At 55.4% G+C, this 20,357-nt stretch overlaps 1 protein-coding gene across 1 annotated transcript; it reads left to right on the top strand.

Annotated features, from left to right (window-relative positions):
* The first annotated feature begins 1,781 nt into the window (after window positions 1-1,781).
* Window positions 1,782-20,311, top strand: SHC2 (SHC adaptor protein 2). Its single transcript, XM_036424463.2, has 13 exons — window positions 1,782-2,348; window positions 7,278-7,348; window positions 7,749-7,809; window positions 8,026-8,145; window positions 8,541-8,594; window positions 8,725-8,776; window positions 8,880-9,006; window positions 10,902-11,064; window positions 11,966-12,023; window positions 12,538-12,681; window positions 14,581-14,888; window positions 17,993-18,126; window positions 19,692-20,311. Exons 1-12 carry the CDS (start codon window positions 1,866-1,868, stop codon window positions 18,119-18,121), a joined length of 1,770 nt encoding a protein of 589 aa, XP_036280356.1. The 5' UTR covers window positions 1,782-1,865; the 3' UTR covers window positions 18,122-18,126; window positions 19,692-20,311.
* The last annotated feature ends 46 nt before the right edge of the window (window positions 20,312-20,357 follow it).

The raw sequence follows: 20,357 nt of genomic DNA, 5'->3' as shown, positions 1-20,357 counted from the left end.
TGAAGGATGCATAGGAGTTTGATATATTCTACAATGTGCCAGATGTTGATAAAGACCATTTAAGCTTCACAGTAACTCAGGAGTTAGGTGATGTTTACTAAAGGAAATGGTGCTTCAGAGATTGGATACTTGTCTAGGGGCACACTCTAAGCCTTAGTGTTTGTCTGATGCTAGGATTTGAATTCTGGCCATTGGGCTCTGTTCCTGCCATTCTTTCCCAGGGATGATGTCATGTGACCAAGCCCTCTGTGTGATGACACCTGAGCCTAGGCCTTAAGAACTTAGGCCCAGAGAGACCCTAACTCGAATCTGGGATGAACAAACTGCCATTGCATTTTTCTGAAGGCGATGGTCCCAGCGACAGCACCACAGGGAGACCCCAGCGGGGACCAGGGTGGGTGTCTGCTCTCTCCTAACTCTGTCCCCTTCCCCAGCCTGCGGGTGTCAAAGCTGAACACACACCCCTTGAACACACCCCAAAAACCCTACCTACACATGGACACACACCAGGACCCTGAGCACCCACACGGAAATGCACATGACCCCCTAACCATATACCTGGGGAGGACCCAGCACCCCTCTTCCTGTTCACATCTGCACACAATATACACACAGCCTGACCCTCACACAGACCACAGGCTTGTCAACCACAATAGAGACACCCAGCACACACAAGTCCAGATAGAGGCTCCCACCCCCTGCAAGCCTTACCCTCACAGACCCGAAGGCCACGCCCTCCGCACGCATTCACCCCAGACCCCGCGGACGTGGACTCACCATGGCGACTGCAGTGTGACACTCGGAGCGCATCCCCGCCTCCCCGTCCCCCACTCCCCCCGGTGATGGACCAATCACAGCCATGCTGGCCGCCCGCCACCCCCCATCGAGGCTGCTGGGCTGTGATCTCATCTCTCTGATTTATCGATCCCGCTCCCAGCGGCCAGGCCCCTCCTTCCTCACCTGCCCGCACGCCCGGCCCCCTCCTTTTGTTTCCCAGCAGCCAGCCCTGTGGGGTGGGGCCGGAGGGGGAGGAGGATCCGCAGAGGCCGGCGGAGACGCCGGGTCCGGAGTGACCGTGACCACCCTGGAGGCCTGGGTGGGGTCGAATTGCCTGGGGCCGGAGAGGCCGGCAGCCTGGGGGGGGGGGCTCAGCTGGGTTGTTGCCCCATAGAGTTCCCCAGAAATGCGGGAACCTGTGACCCTCCAGCGCGCGCTCCTGGCTCTCAGCCTGGGAAACAGGCTCAGGGAGAGGCTGCAGCGTGGACGCTAAGCTCCGCTCTGAGCCTCCCCCTTTCTCCAGACCCAGCAAACCCCAACCTGGCATGGCACCCCCGAGCCCCGCACGGCCTCAGGCAGACCCCCTCCCTCTCTGGGCCTCGGGTTCCCTGTTTGAGCACCTTCCAGCTGGAACAGTGACAGTGAGAGGGCTGACCTTGGGGTCGGGCTCTCTGCTCTCCCCGCGCCTCCGTTCCTCTCTGGGCCCCGGTTTCCTCATCAGTCAACAAGGGAGGTGATTTCTAAGTCTCCCCCACTTCTGTTCTAGGAACTTGGGTCTACGGGTTGGGGGCAAAGGAGGGGATCCATGCCCGGGTGGGTCCTGGATTGGAAACATCTCCCTCCCTGACTGCCAGGTTGAAGTTAGCGCCTGGCACGCGGCGGGCCTCAGTTTCCCCACCCAGCCGCCCCCCGCCGGGCGCCGCGGCGCCGAGGGCCGGGGTCCCAGGGGCGCAGCCCCCGGCGGCTGCGCGCTGGGCCGGGCGGATGACATCACCGGGCCGGGGGCGGGGAGGGAGCGGGCGGCGGAGAGCGGGCCTCCTCCGCGGCAGGCTCAGCGCCCGGGCGGGCTGGGTCCGGCGGCCGCGGCCATGACGCAGGGTCCCGGCGGGCGCGCGCCCCCCGCGCCCCCCGCGGCCCCGGAGCCGGAGGCGCCCACCACTTTCTGCGCGCTGCTGCCGCGCATGCCGCAGTGGAAGTTCGCCGCGCCGGCCGGCTTCCTGGGCCGCGGCCCGGCGGCGGCGGCGCGGGCGGCGGGGGGCGCGGGCGCGGCCGGGGGCGCGGATCCCCAGGCGGAGCCCGCCGGCCCGGCCGGGGTCCCGGCGCTGGCGGCCGCGGTGCTGGGCGCCTGCGAGCCGCGCTGCGCCGCGCCCTGCCCGCTGCCGACGCTCAGCCGCTGCAGGGCCGCGGGGGCGCGGGGGGCGCGGGGCGCGCGGGGGACGGCGGCGGGGGCCCCGGACGCGGCTGCCGCCGACGAGTGGATCCGCAAAGGAAGCTTCATCCACAAGCCGGCGCACGGCTGGCTGCACCCGGACGCCAGGGTCCTGGGCCCGGGGGTCTCCTACATCGTGCGGGTGAGTGCGCCGGCCCGGTCTGCGGGGATGTCGTCCTCCGACACTTCCACCCGCGGGCTGGGGCTCCCCTCCCCCACTTCTTTCTCCCGGACACCCTGGACCTCTCCGTCCTTCCTCCTCTCCCCACCGCTCCAGGCCCCCATCGCCAGCCCGATCTCCGCCGGGCGCCCCCAGCCGGGAGGCGCTGGGGTCGGGGTTCCCACGGCATCACGTGCGGAGAGGCGGGCGGAGGACCGCAGGTGGGTGGGGGACACGCATGCGCAGATCGAACATTTCGCCCTCCCATCCCTCCACTCCATTCCGGTCGGGCGGGAGATTCTGGACCCAGAGGACTAGAAGGGGGCATTCTGCTACTCAGACCCCCATGAAAAGCTCCTTCGTAGACAACAGGATCGGAACCCGCTGCGACCTTGGCCTGAGGTAGGGAGCGCAGGGAAGGGATGGAGCCGTCCAGACCTCAGGATTCGACCCGTGAGCCTGGGGACTGAGAATGTGGTGTGGCAGAGGAATGGGTCTTTATCCCAGTTTTTATTTTATTTTATTATGAGCCTTTCAAACATACGGAAACGTTGGACGAATGGATCGCCTGTGCGCCTGCTCCTGTGACTGTTACAATGTTACGTTTTCTAGGCGCAGTTTATCTGTCCCTGGTGAGCCATAGGCAGTGAGGTGCCAGTGTGCATGACACTCGCTGGTCAATGCTTCCCCCTGGCCTCCTGCACACCCACAGTTCATCTTTACACGTACAAACGCTATCTATCAGGTGTCCCAGAGCGTCAGTGACCACTGGGCAGAATCCACATCTCTGCTGGCTTTTCGGTACCAGCACCTTGAAAAGTGATGTTTGCATTCAGTTGTACCTTTGGTGCCATTACCCAAGGCCCCCTCCTCCTCCGGAACAGGTTGAATAGCGTCCTTCCCAAATTCATGTCCATTGGACCTGCGGATGTGGCCTTGTTTAGAAATAGGGTCTTTGTAGATGTAATCAGGTTAAAACGAGGTCATCCTGGAGTGGGCTGGCTCTAATGCAATGACAGGTGTCTTGATAAGAAGAGGAAAATCTGGACAACACCACGAAAAGAATATGGCCTGACGTCAACGTGAGAAACGCTAGGGGCTGCCCAGCTTTTGACCAGTGCACACCATTTGGCTTCAGACTGGCGTTTGTGCATCCGGGGCAGGAAGCAGAGGGGCATGCTGTATCTCCTTAGTGTTTCAATCGGGAGGCTGGGGTGCCCTTGCAGCCCAACACTCACACTGGAAACTGTGATCACTTAGTGTCCTGGGGAGAATGGTGTCCCCAGAAAGTTCATGTCTACTAGAACCTCAGAATGTGGATTGATTTGGAAATAGAGTCTTTGCATATGATATCAGGTTGAGATGGGGGCATACGATATTAGGGACCCTAAATCTCATATGACTGGCGTCCTTATAAGAAGAGGGGAACTTGGACGTAGCTATGCAGGGAGAAGGCCATGGGAAGACAGAGGCAACCACTGGGCTGATGTGTCTGCAAATCAAGGACTGCTGGCCACCATCATGGGAAGCTGGAGTAGACAAGGAATGGCCCTCCCTGGATTCTTCAGCTGGAGCTCAGCCTGCTCAAGGCCTTGACTTTGGACGCCTGGCTTCCAGAATGAGAGAGAATACATCCCTGTTGTTTTAAGCTGTCCAGTTTGTGGTGCTTTGTTATGCGGTCCCAGGAAACGAGCACATTGGCTAAGGTGACCTTTCTCCCTGGTAAAGTTACCATTTGTTTCCGTTATCCATCTGTATATATAAAAGGCTAAGTGACTTACCGTCTGTCCTTCAGACCGACTGGTATATACGACCTGCACTGGCAATTTAAAAATAAATGTTGACTTGGCATGCACGATACATATAAAACTCTCACTGGCACCAATCGCAGGTGACACCAGAATGTATCTGAAGACCCACTATTGGCACAACATACCTCTGAAGCTGAAAGAAAGCATCGTCATTGTCGACAGAATATTGTTTATTTATTAACTAATTTATATACTATTTTTATATACATTTTACTACCGTATTTTTCGGACCATAAGACGCACTTTTTTCCCCCCAGAAGTGGGGGGGAAAAGTCCCTGCGTCTTATGGTCCAAATATAGCCTACACATATACTTTAAAAAAAAAGTTTTTTTTACTTGCCCGGCTCTGTGTGGTCTCTGTGTGCTTGCCCGGCTCTAAAATGGTTCTAAATGCTGCTGTTTACTTTACAGGGTTGATTACATGTGTTTATGACTGTGATGTTGGGTTTTAATGCACATAAAATATTTTAGGACATTATTTGTTTCAGAATCTTTTTTTCTTCATTTCCCTTCTCTAAAAACTGGTGCGTCTTATGGTCTGGAGCGTCTTATGGTCCGAAAAATACGGTAATTTTCTTTCATCTCAGACACTTCTATTATAAAGGATGAATAGTGATATTAAAATAGTTTGCATTTTAATTTTATAATACTATATTATATGTACTATTTTGGCATGTAATTTAAAAAATATATATTTTTATTGATTTTTTACAGAGAGGAAGGGTGAGGGATAGAGAGCTAGAAACATCATTGAGAAACATCGATCAGCTGCCTCCTGCACACCCCCTACTGGTGATGTGCCTGTAACCAGGATACATGCCCTTGACTGGAATCGAACCTGGGACCTTTCAGTCCGCAGGCTGACGCTGTATCCATTGAGCCAAACTGGTTTCGGCAGCATGTAATTTTTTTTTTATAAACCAATTCTTTTTTCTTTTTTTTTAAAATATATTTTTATTGATTTCAAAGGAAGAGGGAGAGAGAGATAGAAACATCAATAGTAAGAGAGAATCATTGATCAGCTGCCTCCTGCACACCGCCTGCTGGGGATCAAGCCTGCAATCCAGGCATGTGCTCTTGACTGGAATCGAACTTGGGACCATTCAGTTCACAGGCCGACACTCTATCCACTGAGCCAAATCAGCTAAGGCTAGACATGTAATTTTTTTAAAAATATATATTTTATTGATTTTTCACAGAGAGAAAGAGAGAGGTATAGAGAGTTAGAAACATCGATGAGAGAGAATCATCGACCAGCTGCCTCTTGCACACCCCCTACTGGGGATGTGCCCGCAACCAAGGTACATGCCCCTGACTGGAACTGAACCCGGGACCTTTCAGTCCACAGGCCGACGCTCTATCCACTGAGCCAAACCGGTCCTGGCTAGACATGTAATTTTTTGCAGTAATCTAATTCCTGCATGAATCTTTCTTTCAATTAATTTCCTTTCAATGTACAGGAGCCCATGCAGCAGGCCACTAGTAGTTAATAAGTATCTCTGGGGATGCACTTTTTTCGTTGGTAGACTTTAAAATTGAGGGACAACATACACATAGTACAGTGTGTAAGCAAGTCTCAGGTGCATGGTGCCCACACTGAGCTGGGCAGCTGCCTGGTGCTCTCCTCGCTGGCACCACTCACAGCACTCCCATTATCCCAGCTTCTATCACCATAGTTTACCTTAAAAATTGAGGTAAAATTCACATAACAAATGTAATCATTAATCATCCTAAAGTGTATAATTCTGGGGCATTTGGTATATTCACAGGGTTATGCAACCATCACTACTATCTAGTTCCAGAATGTTCCATCACCCCAATAGGAAGCCCTGTCTCCATGAACAGTCACCCCTATCTTTCACCCCTTCCAGCTCCTGGCAACCACAGACCCACTCTCTGTCTTTGTGGATTTGCCTTTTCTGGACATTTCATGCCAATGGGATCTTGTGATGCTGCCACTTGTACGCTCTCCAATTGTACCAGTTACCCTCCAGCAGCCTAGAATTTGGGGGGATGGTTATAGCCATCTTCTGTTGCTCATGCCCCCACCCTTGGCAGCAGGAGAAGCTGCCTGGGAACTCTGCTGGTCGTTTCCACCTCCTCTTTCCCTCAGCATTTTCTCTCGGAGATCCTGAATTACCTTTCCATGGAATGGTGACCTGGCAGGATCATGCTTTTCTGTAATGGATCACAGATAGTCAGTGCTTTGTGCTTCATGGGCCAGATGGTCTCCATCCTGGCTGCTCGCAGGCCCTGGGCTGGTCTCTGGGCCGCAAAGTGGGCAAGATGACCGCCATCCTGGTCCTCCTGGGCTTGCGTTCTAGTGGAACAGAAAAAGAGATTGAACAGACAGTTTATTTATTTACTTATTTTAAATACTAGAGGCCCGATGCATGAAATTCATGCAAGAGTAGGCCTTCCTTCCCCCGCTGTTGGCACCAGCTTCCAACTGGCACCCACAGGGCTTCCCTCCAGCTGCCGGCAGGCACTTGGGAACCCGGCTTCTCTCCAGTCCTGGCTTCCTCCGGATGGACGTCTGGAATGACATCCAGTCTAATTAGCATATTGCCCTTTTATTATTATGGATATTTTCATTGGTTTCAGAGAGGAAGGAAAAGAGGGAAAGAGGTAGAAACTACAATGAGAGAATTACTGATGGGCCGCCTCTTGTATGCCCTCTACTGGGGATTGAGCCTGAAACCCAAGCATGTGCCCTTGACTGCAATTGAGCCCGGGACCTTTCAGTTTGGAGGCTGACACTCTACCCACTGAGCCAAACCAGCTAGGGCTGAACAGATTGTTTAATGAGCTTGGAGGAATCAACCAGATTCTGTGGCACAAATTATCAAATTATGTAGAGCCAGGGAGCCGGCTCTGAGGAGGTGACGCTGAGTCTGGAGGTTGGGAGGAATCAGTATGAAAATAGATGGGAAGGAACAGCAGGTGCTAAGACCCCGAGGCTGGACATTGTCAAGGACAGAAGGAAGGACTGGAATCCAGCAGGTGCAGGGGAGGTGGAGAGCTCATCTCTCAGCCCCAGCTGGGCTCCTCCGCTGGCCCTGTGGGCTCCACCAGTTCACCCCGTTCTTTCTTCCCTTAGTACATGGGCTGCATCGAGGTGCTACGCTCCATGCGATCCCTGGACTTCAACACTCGCACCCAGGTCACCAGGTGAGCCTTCCAGACGAAGTGGGATGGCGTTAGGGGTCCAGGAAGCTGGTTTCATTGGCTCCGCCCCTATCAGAGGTCATCCCCTCGATGCCTGTGGCCACACAGAAGTTGGTGTCTAAGTTCCGGGGTTGTGTTGAATCTGATACCCCCAGAGAGAAGCAGCTGAGGGGGGTATCTGGGAACCCACCCCATGCCTCTGGCCCTTCCTCTTCTCCCCAGATACCCTAGCACCCCTGCCTCTCTCATCCCCTCCCTCCTCTGAGCCCCTCCTCATCTCAGGGTCCACTGCACCCCTTTTTTCAGCCCATTGCCCTCTGACCCCTACCCTTCTCTGAGCTCCTGCCCCTCCCCAGATCCTTCTCCCCAAAGATCTCTAAGCTCCCTTCCCGTCTCCCCACAGGGAGGCCATCAACCGACTCCATGAGGCTGTGCCCGGAGTCCGGGGCTCCTGGAAGAAGAAGGTTGGTGAGGGGCTTGTGGTCTCCGAGTGGGGCTAGAGGCGACGTCAAGGCCACACCCGGACCCTGCCCAGCTAGATCCCCTCTGCAGCCCTGTCCTGCCCGCTGCTCCCGGCCAGGCCTCCCCACTCTGTGACCCAGTGTTGCTCCTCCAAACCCCCCACCCTACGGCCCTCTACTCCCTCAGGTCCCCCACCCTGTGGCCCTTTGCCTCCTCAGGCCCCCAACAAGGCGCTGGCCTCCATCCTGGGCAAGAGCAACCTGCGCTTCGCGGGCATGAGCATTGCCATCAGCATCTCTACCGACGGCCTCAACCTCTCGGTGCCGGCCACTCGCCAGGTGAGGCCACTCGCCAGGTGAGGCCACTCGCCCGGTGAGGGCCATGTGGCCGTCCTCAGCCCCAGAAGGGCAGGCGCTGGGGACTCACATGAGGTGAAGGCCGGAGGGATGGTTGGTGCAGGGCTCCTGTGACATGTTCACCTGGAGGTGAGCTGAGGCCCCAGCCTGGAGCCCAGGAGGGATGCAGCCGCCGCCCTCACAGAGCCCCACGGTTGTCACCACCGAGGGTGCTCCAGGCACCGAGTGTGTACCCGTGTGTGTCTGTCTGTGTGTCTGGATGTGCCTGGGAGTCCCTGCCCTCCCAGTCCCCTTCCTGTGGCCCTGGTCTAGTGCCCGCCCGAGCCTCAGGTCCCTGGCCTCAGGACAGCCCGTGACCACGTGTGTCTCTCTGGCAGATCATCGCCAACCACCACATGCAGTCCATCTCCTTCGCGTCGGGCGGCGACACAGTAAGGGGCTGGGCGGGTGGACTTGGCCTCCTCGGGCCCCTGCATTGCTGGAGGTGGGCAGCCAGGAATCCTGGTCAGTGGGCCCAGGCAGGTCCAGCTGGCCTCCCTCACCCTCACCCTCTCTCCCCAGGACATGACAGATTATGTGGCCTATGTCGCCAAGGACCCCATCAACCAGAGAGGTAAGGGCCGTGGGTGTGGTGGTGGGGGGAGGGCCCGGGGTAGACCGAGTCAGCTGCCAGGCCACACTGATGCTGTCACAAACGACCCCCCCCCCCCCCCCAGCCTGCCACATCCTGGAGTGCTGCGAGGGCCTCGCCCAGAGCGTCATCAGCACTGTGGGCCAAGCCTTCGAGCTGCGCTTCAAACAGTACCTGCACAGCCCCCCCAAGGTGGTCGTCCCCCCTGAAAGGTACCAGCCCCCGCCTGCTCCTCCTGGGCTCGGGTCTGCTCTGTCCCACCACCACCCCCCTGTGCTCCCTGCAAGCTCATCACGGGAGCCCCCTTCCCATGGTGGTAAAACCCAGATAAAGGCGGCCCCGGCTCCCCGGGCTGAGGTGAGGGCTCGGGAGCCAGTCAGTGCCGCCGTCATTGTGGTCATTAGTGCAGACAGGGGCGGTCAGCGCTTCTGCAGAGGCCCAGACAGTCAATACTTGTCAGCGTCTTGGCTGTTGTCTGTGGAAGCAGCTGTGGAGGAGAATAAAGCCATGGATGGGCTGTGTGCCAGCAAAACTGTGTTTGCAAACACCAAGATCTGAATTTCGTGAACTTTCACCACGCCGCCAAATATTGTTCTTCGGATGTTTTCTTTTCTTTCTTTTCTTTTTTTTTTTAAAAATATATTTTATTGATTTTTTACAGAGAGGAAGGGAGAGAGTTGGAGAGTTAGAAACATCGATGAGAGAGAAACATCGATCAGCTGCCTCCTGCACACCCCCTACTAGGGATGTGCCCGCAACCAAGGTGCATGCCCTTGACCGGAATCGAACCTGGGACCTTTCAGTCCATAAGCCGACACTCTATTCACTGAGCCAAACCAGTTTCGGCCAGATGTGTTTTTTTTTTTTAACCATTTAAATGTTTTATGGCTCCTGGGCTGACCCCCTGTTCTCAGCTACATAAGTACCTATTAATTGTTGGAAATTCAAATAAGCATACAGCATATGCCAGTGGTTGGCACACCGCAGCTTGCGAGCCACATGTGGCTCTTTGGCCTCTTGAGTGTGGCTCTTCCACAAAATACCACGGCCTGGGCGAGTCTGTTTTGAAGAAGTGGCGTTAGAAGAAGTCTACGTTTAAAAAAATTTGGCTCTCAAAAGAAATGTCAATCGTTGTACTGTTGGTATTTGGCTCTGTTGACTAATGAGTTTGCCGACCACTGGCATACACTTAGGAAGAGGAATTCACAGCGCAGCGCGAGGCCTTCCCCGGGGCACGATGGCTCTTCGCCTTTCTTATGGGTTTGCACATCTGTCCCAGGTGCCTGGTGTCACACCTGCTATTGCTGGGCACCTGGAGCTGCTTCTGCCTCCACAGGCCGCACAGTCCTGCTCTGCTGCCCGAGCTGGAACCTGCTCTTGGTGCCTGGTTGAGGGGCAGGCAGTGGTCGCCCCCATTCTGCTCTTAGGAACCATGCTTACTTGAACGAGCACTGGTGGGATACATTTCTACAGGGGCCAGATGGTGAGGGTGTTTTATTTTTATTTTTTTATTTTTAAATATTTTTTATTGATTTTTTTTACAGAGAGGAAGGGAGAGGGAGAGTTAGAGACACCAATGAGAGAGAAACACTGGATCAGCTGCCTCCTGCATGCCCCCTACTGGAAATGTGCCTGCAACCAAGGTACATGCCCTTGACCGGAATCGAACCTTGGACACCTTGGTCCGCAGGTCGACGCTCTATCCAATGAGCCAAACCGGTTAGGGTGGTGAGGGCGTTTTAAATGCCGAGGGTGTCTTGCCATAACTCACAGCAGGCATCCCGGTTCTGGGTGCAAGTCTGATGTGTCCTGCTGCCTGGCCAGGCCAGAAGCGGACAGGAAGACGTGGAGACCACCTTTGCTGAGGACCTGCTGTAGCTGAGGCGTGTCCCATTGTACGAAGGAGGGAAGAGATAGCACCTAGCAAGCGTTTCCTGGGCAAAAGCTCAGCGGATGGGAGGTGTGATCGGAGTCCCCTTGGGCCTGGCTTTTCCCACCCCCCCATTCAGAGCCCAAGCCCGAAGGCCTTGGCGTCTTGGCGTCCCCGTTCCTTGTGCCCTGTGCACCGGGGCCCCTGCCTATGCACCTGTTTGCTGTCTGTCTCCAGGCTGACCGGGATGGAGGAGTCGGCCTGGGGGGACGAGGAGGACATGGAACACAATTACTACAACAGCATCCCAGGGAAGGAGCCGCCCCTGGGTGGGCTGGTGGACTCCAGGCTCACCCTGACACAGCCCTGTGCCCTCGGGGCGCTGGGTGCTCTCAGCCAGGTCAGCGCCTGTGGAGTCCTGGGGGAGGGATGGTGGCAGCTGTCCCCACGTGCTGACTCTTTGGGCCTTGTCCCTAGCTTTTCCTTCTTTCTTTCTTTCTTCCTTTCTTTCTTTTAAAAAATATATTTTATTGATTTTTTACAGAGAGAAAGAGGGGGATAGAGAGTTAGAAACATCGATGAGAGAGAAACATCGATCAGCTGCCTCTTGCACGCCCCCCCTCCCGGGGATGTGCTTGAACCAAAGTACATGCCCTTTGACCTGAGTCGAACCTGGGACCTTTCCACTGAGCTCTATCCACTGAGCCAAACCGGTTTCGGCTGCTCCTGTTCTCGATCCTAGAGGAGGGTCTCTCAGGCCCCCTACCCTTCCCTCCTTCCCCAAACTGCACAAATCTGCTCCGTCCTGTTCTAGACCCTTCAGATGCATACACCCAGACATGGAGCAAATGATTGTATCAGTGATTCAATCAGGGCCGTGCAGAGGGCTTACAGACAAGGCAACAGGAATGTACAAAAGGGAGACTGACTTGTCTGTGATCAGGCACTTTCCTGAGGAGGCAGTGTTTGGGCGGGGCTCTGACGGGTGCATAGGAGTCGCCCAGGAGAGCAGTGCAGGGAGGGAGAGAAGAGCACGTGCTGGGTGGCAGGAGGGTGGGTGGCATGCAGACCACCTTCCGGAGTGGAGACGGCCTTAGGAAGCTGTAGCAGAGGTGGGCAGTGGGTGCAAAGCTGGGCCTGGTGGGCACCCGGCAGCTGGGGAGCCAGGGCTGGGGGAAGGTTAGAGGGTGTGAGCTGAGCTTCCCCTCTGACTCATGTCCCCAGTGCTTTAGGCAGGTTAGGCGGGAATCCTGGAAGAGGGGCTTGCGTATTGCAGGAGAAACCCTCACTTTCTTTTTCAGGGAGCATCTCCTCCTCGAAGGGACACCCACGGCCTGCACTGGGAGCTGGGCCCCTCAGGTAGGATGGATGCCCTTAGGCCTTAGGAGTGGCCCAGCCCCTCCCCCACCCGATGCCCCTTCACAGACTCTCCCCTCTGCATCACTTCACTTTCACTTGCGAGACTGTATTCACTCCACAAGCTCCTGTGAGATTTGACAGCACCCGTTTCTTTTTCTTTTTTTCACTGAGATTTCTGGCTTCTTTTGAAATTGGAAAGCTCTGGCCCCCTGGGCCCCTTTCCTGCCTGGCAGGTGGGGGCAGGCTGGGTGGGTGGCTGTTCCCTCTGGCTGTTCCACCGGAGCATGGACCTCTGGTGTCCCACCACCCCTGATTGGGTGTCTTTGGGGTGGTTGTTTTTTTTTTTGCTCTTGATGGTGCTGCTCAAATGGGTATGAGGCTTCCTTCTTGGAGTGAGATGGGTGTTGGGTGGGGCTCCCCGGTTGGGTCCTGCTCTGCCCCCCTCTGCACCCTAGGGCCTCAGTGTTCCCCTGGCTCCACGAGCTGCCCTCACCACCCCCTCTCTCCTCCCCAGCCCCGCCAGGGGATGGCTACGTGCAGGCAGATGCCCAGGGGCCCCGAGACTACGAGGACCACCTGTACGTCAACACGCAGGGGCTGGACGCCTCAGAGCCTCCGCAGCCCGAGGACAGCCCCAAGAAGGACCTGTTTGACATGCGTACGTGGGGACAAGCCGTTCGGAGGGGGAAGGCCTTAGGGGACAGGCTCAGCTCCTCCCCTGGGGACTTCTCCAAGTTGATGTTGGTGGGGTGGGAAGTCTGTTTCCTAGGGGACCCCCTAGTCTGACGGGGCGTCTGAGCCTCCCCCTCGCTCGTTGAGGCCCAGTCTCTTGGGGGTAACACAGCTTCCTCTTTATGGGGGTCCCCAGTCTGACGGGAGAGGATGCGTTCATATACCTAGAAAGAGTGGCTAGAATGATGGGGGAGGCTCAGGCCCCTTTTATGGGGGGAGGACTCTTCAGTCTGTTGGGGGAGGCCTCGCTCCCTACCATTGGGTCTGAGGAGGGATTTGAGCTCCATCCTCAGGTGACGCCATGGTCTGAGGGAGGGAGGAGGCCCCACACCATTCTGATGGGAATCCCAGCCTGAGGGGGGAGGCGCTGTCTGCTCCCTGGGGGACCCCTAGTCCCATGAGGGAGTCCTAAGCCAGGTCCTTGATGGTAGAGCTTGTTCCTTCCTTCTGCCTGAGGGAGGGCTCAGTCTGGTGGGGGAGGCTTGTGTTCAGAATGCCCTTCTTATCTCCCACACGATTCCCTCCTCTTCCACAGCACCGTGGGAGGTGTGGTCCCCATGTTGGCCGGGCAGAGAGTCCCCTCCCTTAGGGCACCCCGTAGTTGGTGTTCCTTGAGCACTCCCAAGCCAGCTGGAAATTCTTTCTTCACAATGTTTGCAAAGCCCGCTCCCGGCCACCTGACAACTGGCCATCTTGTTGCACCAAAGACTGTGGTGGATCTCCTGAGACCGCTGAGACCGCGGTGTGCCACACCGGACTGAGAGCCTAGCCCCACGGCTCCTCACGACTCTCCCTCCGATGGGGGAGGAGCTGGGTGTGAGGCAGGCTGTCCCCTCTGGACACCAGAGTCCAGCAACCCCTGTGGAGAAAGAGATGCTTCTTGCCAGGCTCCCATCAGCACACAGTGCACACAGCACACTCAGCACACGACATACAGTACACACTCAGCACACACACACAGAGCACACAACACACACAGTGCACACTGAGTGCACAGCACACACAGCATACAGCACATCCTCAGCACACACACTGCACACACACATAGAACATACAACACACACAGCGCACACTGAGTGCACAGCACACAGACCAGCACACACTCAGCACACACAGCATACAGCACATCCTCAGCACACACACTGCACACACACATAGAACATACAACAGATACAGTGCACACTGAGTGCACAGCACACAGACCAGCACACACTCAGCACACATACTGCGCACACACACAGCACACAACACACTCTGAGTGCACATCACACAGACCAGCACACACTCAGCACACACACTGCACACACACACAGAATACACAACACACACAGTGCACATTGAGTGCACAGCACACCCTCAGCACAGCACACACTCAGCACTCACACTGCATACACATACAGAGCACACAACACACACAGTGCACACTGAGTGCACAGCACATAGCATACAGCACACACTCAGCACAGCACTCACTGCACACACACACACACAGAGCACACAACACACACAGTGCACACTGAGTGTACAGCACACGGCATACAGCACACACTCAGCACAGCATACACTCTGCACACACACACAGAGCATACAACACACACAGCGCACACTGAGTGCACAGCGCACAGACCAGCACACGCTTGGCCCGCACACAGTGCACAGCCAATGACCCCCTGTGGTGTGCTTAGTGCAGGTCTGATGCACAGTAGGTGCTCCACCCATGTCACCTGGGACCCGAGGGTGGGTCCTTCCTCCTGTCCAGCGCCCTGCCTTCCCCGAAGGAGACAGCTGCCCACCCCCTGCCTCCCGCGCCCGTCCTTGCCCGCAGGGCCCTTCGAGGACGCGCTGAAGCTGCACGAGTGCTCCGTGGCCGCGGGCGCGGCAGCCGCCCTTCCCGTGGAGGACCAGTGGCCCAGCCCCCCCACCCGCAGGGCCCCCATCGCCCCCACGGAGGAGCAGCTGCGGCAGGAGCCCTGGTACCACGGCCAGATGAGCCGTCGGGCGGCGGAGAAACTGCTGCGAGCCGACGGCGACTTCCTGGTGCGGGACAGCGTCACCAACCCCGGGCAGTACGTGCTCACCGGCATGCACGCCGGGCAGCCCAAGCACCTGCTCCTGGTGGACCCCGAGGGCGTGGTAAGGGGCGCGGGGCGGGACGGAGGCTGGCGCAGGACGAGGGGCAGGGAGGCCAGGCCGGCGGCGGAGCCGGGTTTGGGACGCTCCGGGGCAGGTGGGGCGTGGCCGGGCGGCGTCTGGGAGCTGGGCTTCTGGCTGGGATGCAGGGCCAGCCCCGGGAGGGCTGGCGGAGGGGGGCGGGGGAGTGTGGGGTGAGGGGGGAAGGGGCGCCCATTTTCTTAGCACCCGTTAGGTTTAACCAAGTATTTTTTTGGATTACAAAGCCCTTTATGTTTACAGATTCTGTTCTGTTTACCAGATACTTTAGAATTACAAACTATTTTCCAGTTTAAGAATGTTTGGATTTTCAGAGTATTTCTTGGTCTGTAAGGCATTATGGGGTTACAAAATCTTTTCCAATTTCAAGGCCTTTCAGGGTTTACAAAATATATTCCAACAATTGTAAGATGCACTTAAAAAAAAATTCTGTTCACTTACAGAGAGGAAGGGAGAGGGATAGAGAATTAGAAACAGCGATGACAGAGAAACATCCATCAGCTGCCTCCCACACACCTCCTACCAGGGATGTGCCCGCAGCCAATGTACATGCCTTGACCGGAATCGAACCTGGGACCTTTCAGTTTGCAGACCAACAGTCTATCCACTGAGCCAAACCGGTTTCGGCTGCACTTTTTTTCATATCCTATTATCACTAATGCATCTTACAAATAGTGATGTCTTTGATAAATACGACATATTCAGTTCCTAGTGTATTTTAGGGTTCCAAAGCAGGTTTCAGTTTACAAGGGTCTTAAGGTTTGAAGTTACCGAATGCTTCAACCCTCTCAACGCACACTCTTCTTTCCTCTCATTTTGATGTTTCTGAGGTCTGAGATTTTTTTTTAAATGTCCCCTTTTTTGATAATAAATTTGTGTTTTAAAAAATATTTTTATTGATTTTTTTTAAGAGAGAGAAAAGGAGAGAGAGAAACATTGATGGGCTGCTTCTGCATGCAACTCTGACTGGGATGGAGTCCCCAGCCTGGCATGTGCCCTGACTGGGAATTGAACCTGGGACCTTTCAGTCAACTGAGCCACACTGGTTAGGGCCTGAATTATTATTATTTTTTTTTTACCCATCAGTTGCATCTTTGAACAGCATTATTTTTAAAAGTATATATTTTATTGATTTTTTACAGAGAGGAAGGGAGAGGAATAGAGAGTTAGAAACATTGATCAGCTGCCTCCTGCACACCCCCCACCAGGGATGTGTCCACAACCAAGGTACATGCCCTTGACCAGAATTGAACCTGGGACCTTTCAGTCTGCAGGCTGACGCTCTATCCACTGAGCCAAACCGGTTTCAGCGTAACAGCATTATTGATTATTCATGTTCTCCTTCCACCACCATGGCTCATGAAATGGTGATGCAGCTAACAGCTGCGTTGAGTCAATGAGAGTTGGTCTTTTACAGTTCCTAAAGCATTTTAGTTGTTACAAAACATGTTCCAGTGTGGCTCAGTTGGTTTGAGCATCATCCCATGCACCAAAGGGTCACCGGTTCGATTCCTGGTCAAGGGCAACCTGGGTTTCAGGTGCAATCCCAGGTTGGGGTGTGTGCAGGAGGCAATGGATTGATGTTTCTCTCTCTCCCTCTCCCTCTCTAAAATCAATAAAAACATATTTTAAAGAAAGTGCTCCAATTTACAAGCAGTTCTGGGGTTTGTGAAATATTTTCCAGCATCCAGGGTCCTTGGTCTTTACAGGTTATTTCTCAGGTTGGAAGGTGCTTGGAGGCGTTAAAAGCCTTAAAGTTTACCATCTGCTCTTACCCGTCCAGAAGAATCCTCAGGACTGTCCTCGGTCTGCATTCACTCCTGTCTGTTTGTAAAGGGCATACTCAGGTGGAAGGTGGTTGTATGGCCGGAAATGTGCATTTAAGCCTGATGTCCAGGTCAGCCGTCACAAACCTTTCAGACCTCATGCACCACCAGCGGTCCGCCGACCACCGGTTGGTGACCACTGGTCCAGGTGACATGTGCCCAGTGAGCCCAGCATTACCCATGCAAGGTCTGGCAGGCAGGGTCTCTGTGCTGCGTCCAGGTCTAGCATGCAGCGATGCTAAGATTTTCCTCATTCTAAGACACAGATGGCTTTTGGATTTGGTGATTCTGATTTTCAGATCTGTGTCTCTGAGATTCCAGGGATGCATTCATTTCTGAGGGCTGCCCTACAAATGACCACAGACAGGGTGTATTAAAACGACAGGGATTTATTCTATCTCAGCTCTGGAGACAGAAGTCTGAGATCAAGGTATTGGCAGGGCTGGTTCCTTCTGAGGCTCATGAGAGAGGATCTCTCCCAGCTTCTCATGGTCACTGGCTGTCCTGGCTAGTCCCTGGCCTGTTGACACATCACTGCAATCTCTGCCCTCCATCTTCTCACACGTTTTTCTTGTGTTTCTGTGTCCAAGTTGTTCTCTCTCTCTTTGTTTTGTTAATCCTCACCCTAGGATACTTTTTTCCAATGATTTTGAGAGAGAGAGAGAGAGAGAGAGAGAGAGAGAGAGAGAGAGAGATACGCTGTTGTGAGAGAGACACGTTAATTAGTTGCCACCCACACGTACCCCAACAGGGGCTGGGGATTGAACCTGCAACCCAGTTACGTGCCCTTGACTGGTAATCGAACCTGAGACCCTTCAGTGCACAGGCTGATGCTCTAACCACTTAAGCATGCCAACCAGGCTATGATCTTCTTTTAAGGACACAAGTCACTGGATTTGGGGACTCCTAGGTAACCCAAGATGAGTTCATCTCAAGACCCTTCACTTCATCACATCTGCAAAGATGCCTTTTCCAAATGCATTCTCACTCATAGGTTCCAGGGGTTAGGGCATGGACATTCTGGGGACACTAGGCAACCCGCTAGGAAGTGTGGCTCCAGAACCAGACCTAGTTCTGGAATTCTGAGGCCAACTCCGTAAGCCTTGGATCTAGTGATTCTCACACTGGAGTGTGCATCAGAGGCACGGGGAGGCTTGGAAAATGTGGGTTCCAGTGCAGCAGGTCGGGCTTGCCCCAGCTGGCTCTCTGGCGGTGCTGATGCTGAGACCTCTGTCCCCACAGGTTCGGACGAAGGACGTGCTGTTTGAGAGCATCAGCCACCTGATCGACTATCACCTGCAGAACGGGCAGCCCATCGTGGCGGCTGAGAGCGAGCTGCACCTGCGAGGTGTGGTCAAGCGGGAGCCCTGAGCCAGGTGTGTACGTGGCCCTGCTGGCTTCTGGCCGTCACCCACTCACCACACTTCCCTTCACTTTAAAAACTGAGAAAGGATGCACACGCCACACAGTTCACCCATGACAGTGGATACCTCAGCAGTTTTTAGTATTTTCACAGAGTGGTGCAACATTCCCCTGTCTCATTCCAGAATGTTCTATCACCCCCAAGAGAAGCCCTGCCCCCCCCCACTCCCCACCGCCTCCCCTAGCCCCTGACAAATACTAACCCACTTCCTGTCTCTGTGGCTGTGCCTGCTCTGGACATGTCTCATAAATGGACTCCCCCTGTGTGGCTGTGTGTGTCTGGCTTCTCTCACGGAGCGTCATGTCTTCAAGGCTCATCCACGTTGTAGGGAGTGTCGGTACTTTCCTCCTGTCCGTGATTGACATTTCAGTGTGTGGATGGGCCCCGGTGTATGGATCCATTCGTCATCGGCCACGGTGAACATGCGTGTATGGATTTTTGTGTGGCTGTGTCTTCATTGCCCTTGGGTGGGTCTATATACCCAGGAGTGGGAGGGCTGAGTGGTTATGGTGACTGTGTAACTGGTGATAAAAATCTCTGGGAGGAGGCAGCGTTTGGCTACCCTGGAAGAGGGAACCAATGTGGGCTGGGTCCTGCGGGCTGGAGCGTCGGGGTGGTGAGATGAGGAGGTCATCCTGGGCCGTTTGATTTTGGTTGCGGGGGAGCCACAGGAAGGGTTTGAGTGGGGGAGGCCAGGCAGATACAGGACCTCTCTGGTGAGAGAGGAGGGCTCTGGGGGGAGTTCAGGGGTGGGCCAGGCAGGAGAGGACATGGCCGAGCCGGGGTATGAGGGGTAGAGTGACCTGAGCTGCCTTTGTGGAGGAGAGACAGGGCCTGGGGATTCCAGGATCTGGGGGCTGGAGCTTGGCTCAGGGAGGGAGGGAGGGAGGGACCGAAGGGGAAGGCATCTGCTGAATTTCCCCAAGGGCTGAGCCAGAGGAGCTTCTGGGCCAGGTGGGGCTGCTCTTTTCTCCCCATGACAAAGGTCTCCTTCCTGCCTCCATCCCACCATTGCTGGTCTCCTCCCTGCCCCCAGACAGCCTGGCTGCTGGCAGAGACGGGGTTCCTCGCCTGGGGAAGAGCTTTAGGGGTTGGGGGTGGGCCTGTAAGACACTTCAAGTGATCTGCAGTGCTTTGGGGCATGTGCCAGGGTACGACCCGATTGCCTTCTGTCCCCGGAGTTGTTTGTAGCCTGAGAAATTACGCCAGCGGCAATTACAATAGTTGCTAATGCAGCCATTGCCGTGTCTAAGGACTGTGCGCAAGTCCCCACATCTCCCACGAGGTTCTGAGGCAGGCGCTGCTCTCAGCGTTCTCATTTTGCAGAAGAAACAGCACGGAGATTAAGACACTGCAAGAAAATGGAGGCACTGGGACTGGAACCCGGGCCCCTGGGCCTGAGACTGCTGGCTGGGTTACTTCACTGCAGTGTCACCGAGGTTTGGAGCACCTGACACGTGAACCGGGCCTCTGGCTGCTGTCTCCGCTGACCCTTGACTTCTCCGCTCTCTCCTCCAGGCGATGGCTCCCGCCCCGGGCTCCTGCCCCTGCTCCCCAGATGTCCCTGATGTGGCCTTACAGCCTTTCTCTGGACCTTGGTCAGGCTGAACCTCTGCCGTCTCTCCTTCCTCCACGCGGGCCTTGAATCTCTCTCCTCCAGCCCACGCTTCGCTGGGCCAGGTCAACCATGCCACGAAGACACCCCCCTCTCTCTCACCCAGCCCCCTGCCTCTCCTCTTCTGCCTGGAGTGAGGGTGTACGTACCAAAGACAGAACCATTTCTCGCCTTTAACGAAAATATATGAAAAAAAACAAAAACAAAAAAACACACCCCTCGGTGTCCTGGTGAGGTCCTGGCGGGGTAGGGAGACACCGTCCCTTTTCCTGGCTGGACTTCAGCTCAAGTCCCTGGGAGGGGAAGGTTCCCAGGTCCCCTGCATGGAGCTGGAGTCCTGCTCTGGCCCAACTCAGCGTTTTCACCTGAAAAATGGGCGCGCAGTTTTTGAGGGAGAATCGAGGTGCTTTGGGTCCAAAGGCCGGGACACACGCTGATGTGGAAGTGGGGGGCAGTCTTGGGGGCATGGACCTGCACTGGACATTTCGAATCTGTTTGTAATTAAACTTGGGAATGACCACGAGGAGCGTGAGCCCACTGCACACTAAGGGGCCCTCTTGGTGGGGGGC

This window comes from Pipistrellus kuhlii, unplaced genomic scaffold, assembly GCF_014108245.1.
Source record: "Pipistrellus kuhlii isolate mPipKuh1 unplaced genomic scaffold, mPipKuh1.p scaffold_m20_p_8, whole genome shotgun sequence".
Taxonomy (NCBI): Eukaryota; Metazoa; Chordata; class Mammalia; order Chiroptera; family Vespertilionidae; genus Pipistrellus; species Pipistrellus kuhlii.
This window is presented reverse-complemented; position numbering and strand designations above follow the sequence as displayed.

What these genes read in the sequence shown, in the direction of transcription:
- SHC2 (XM_036424463.2), top strand. Translation starts at nt 1,866, where the DNA reads ATGACGCAGGGTCCCGGCGGGCGCGCGCCCCCCGCGCCCCCCGCGGCC. An exon ending in CTGGGAGCTGGGCCCCTCAG is followed by an intron (nt 12,024 to 12,537) that starts GTAGGATGGATG and finishes TCTCCTCCCCAG; the next exon opens with CCCCGCCAGGGGATGGCTAC. An exon ending in GAAGGACCTGTTTGACATGC is followed by an intron (nt 12,682 to 14,580) that starts GTACGTGGGGAC and finishes CCTTGCCCGCAG; the next exon opens with GGCCCTTCGAGGACGCGCTG.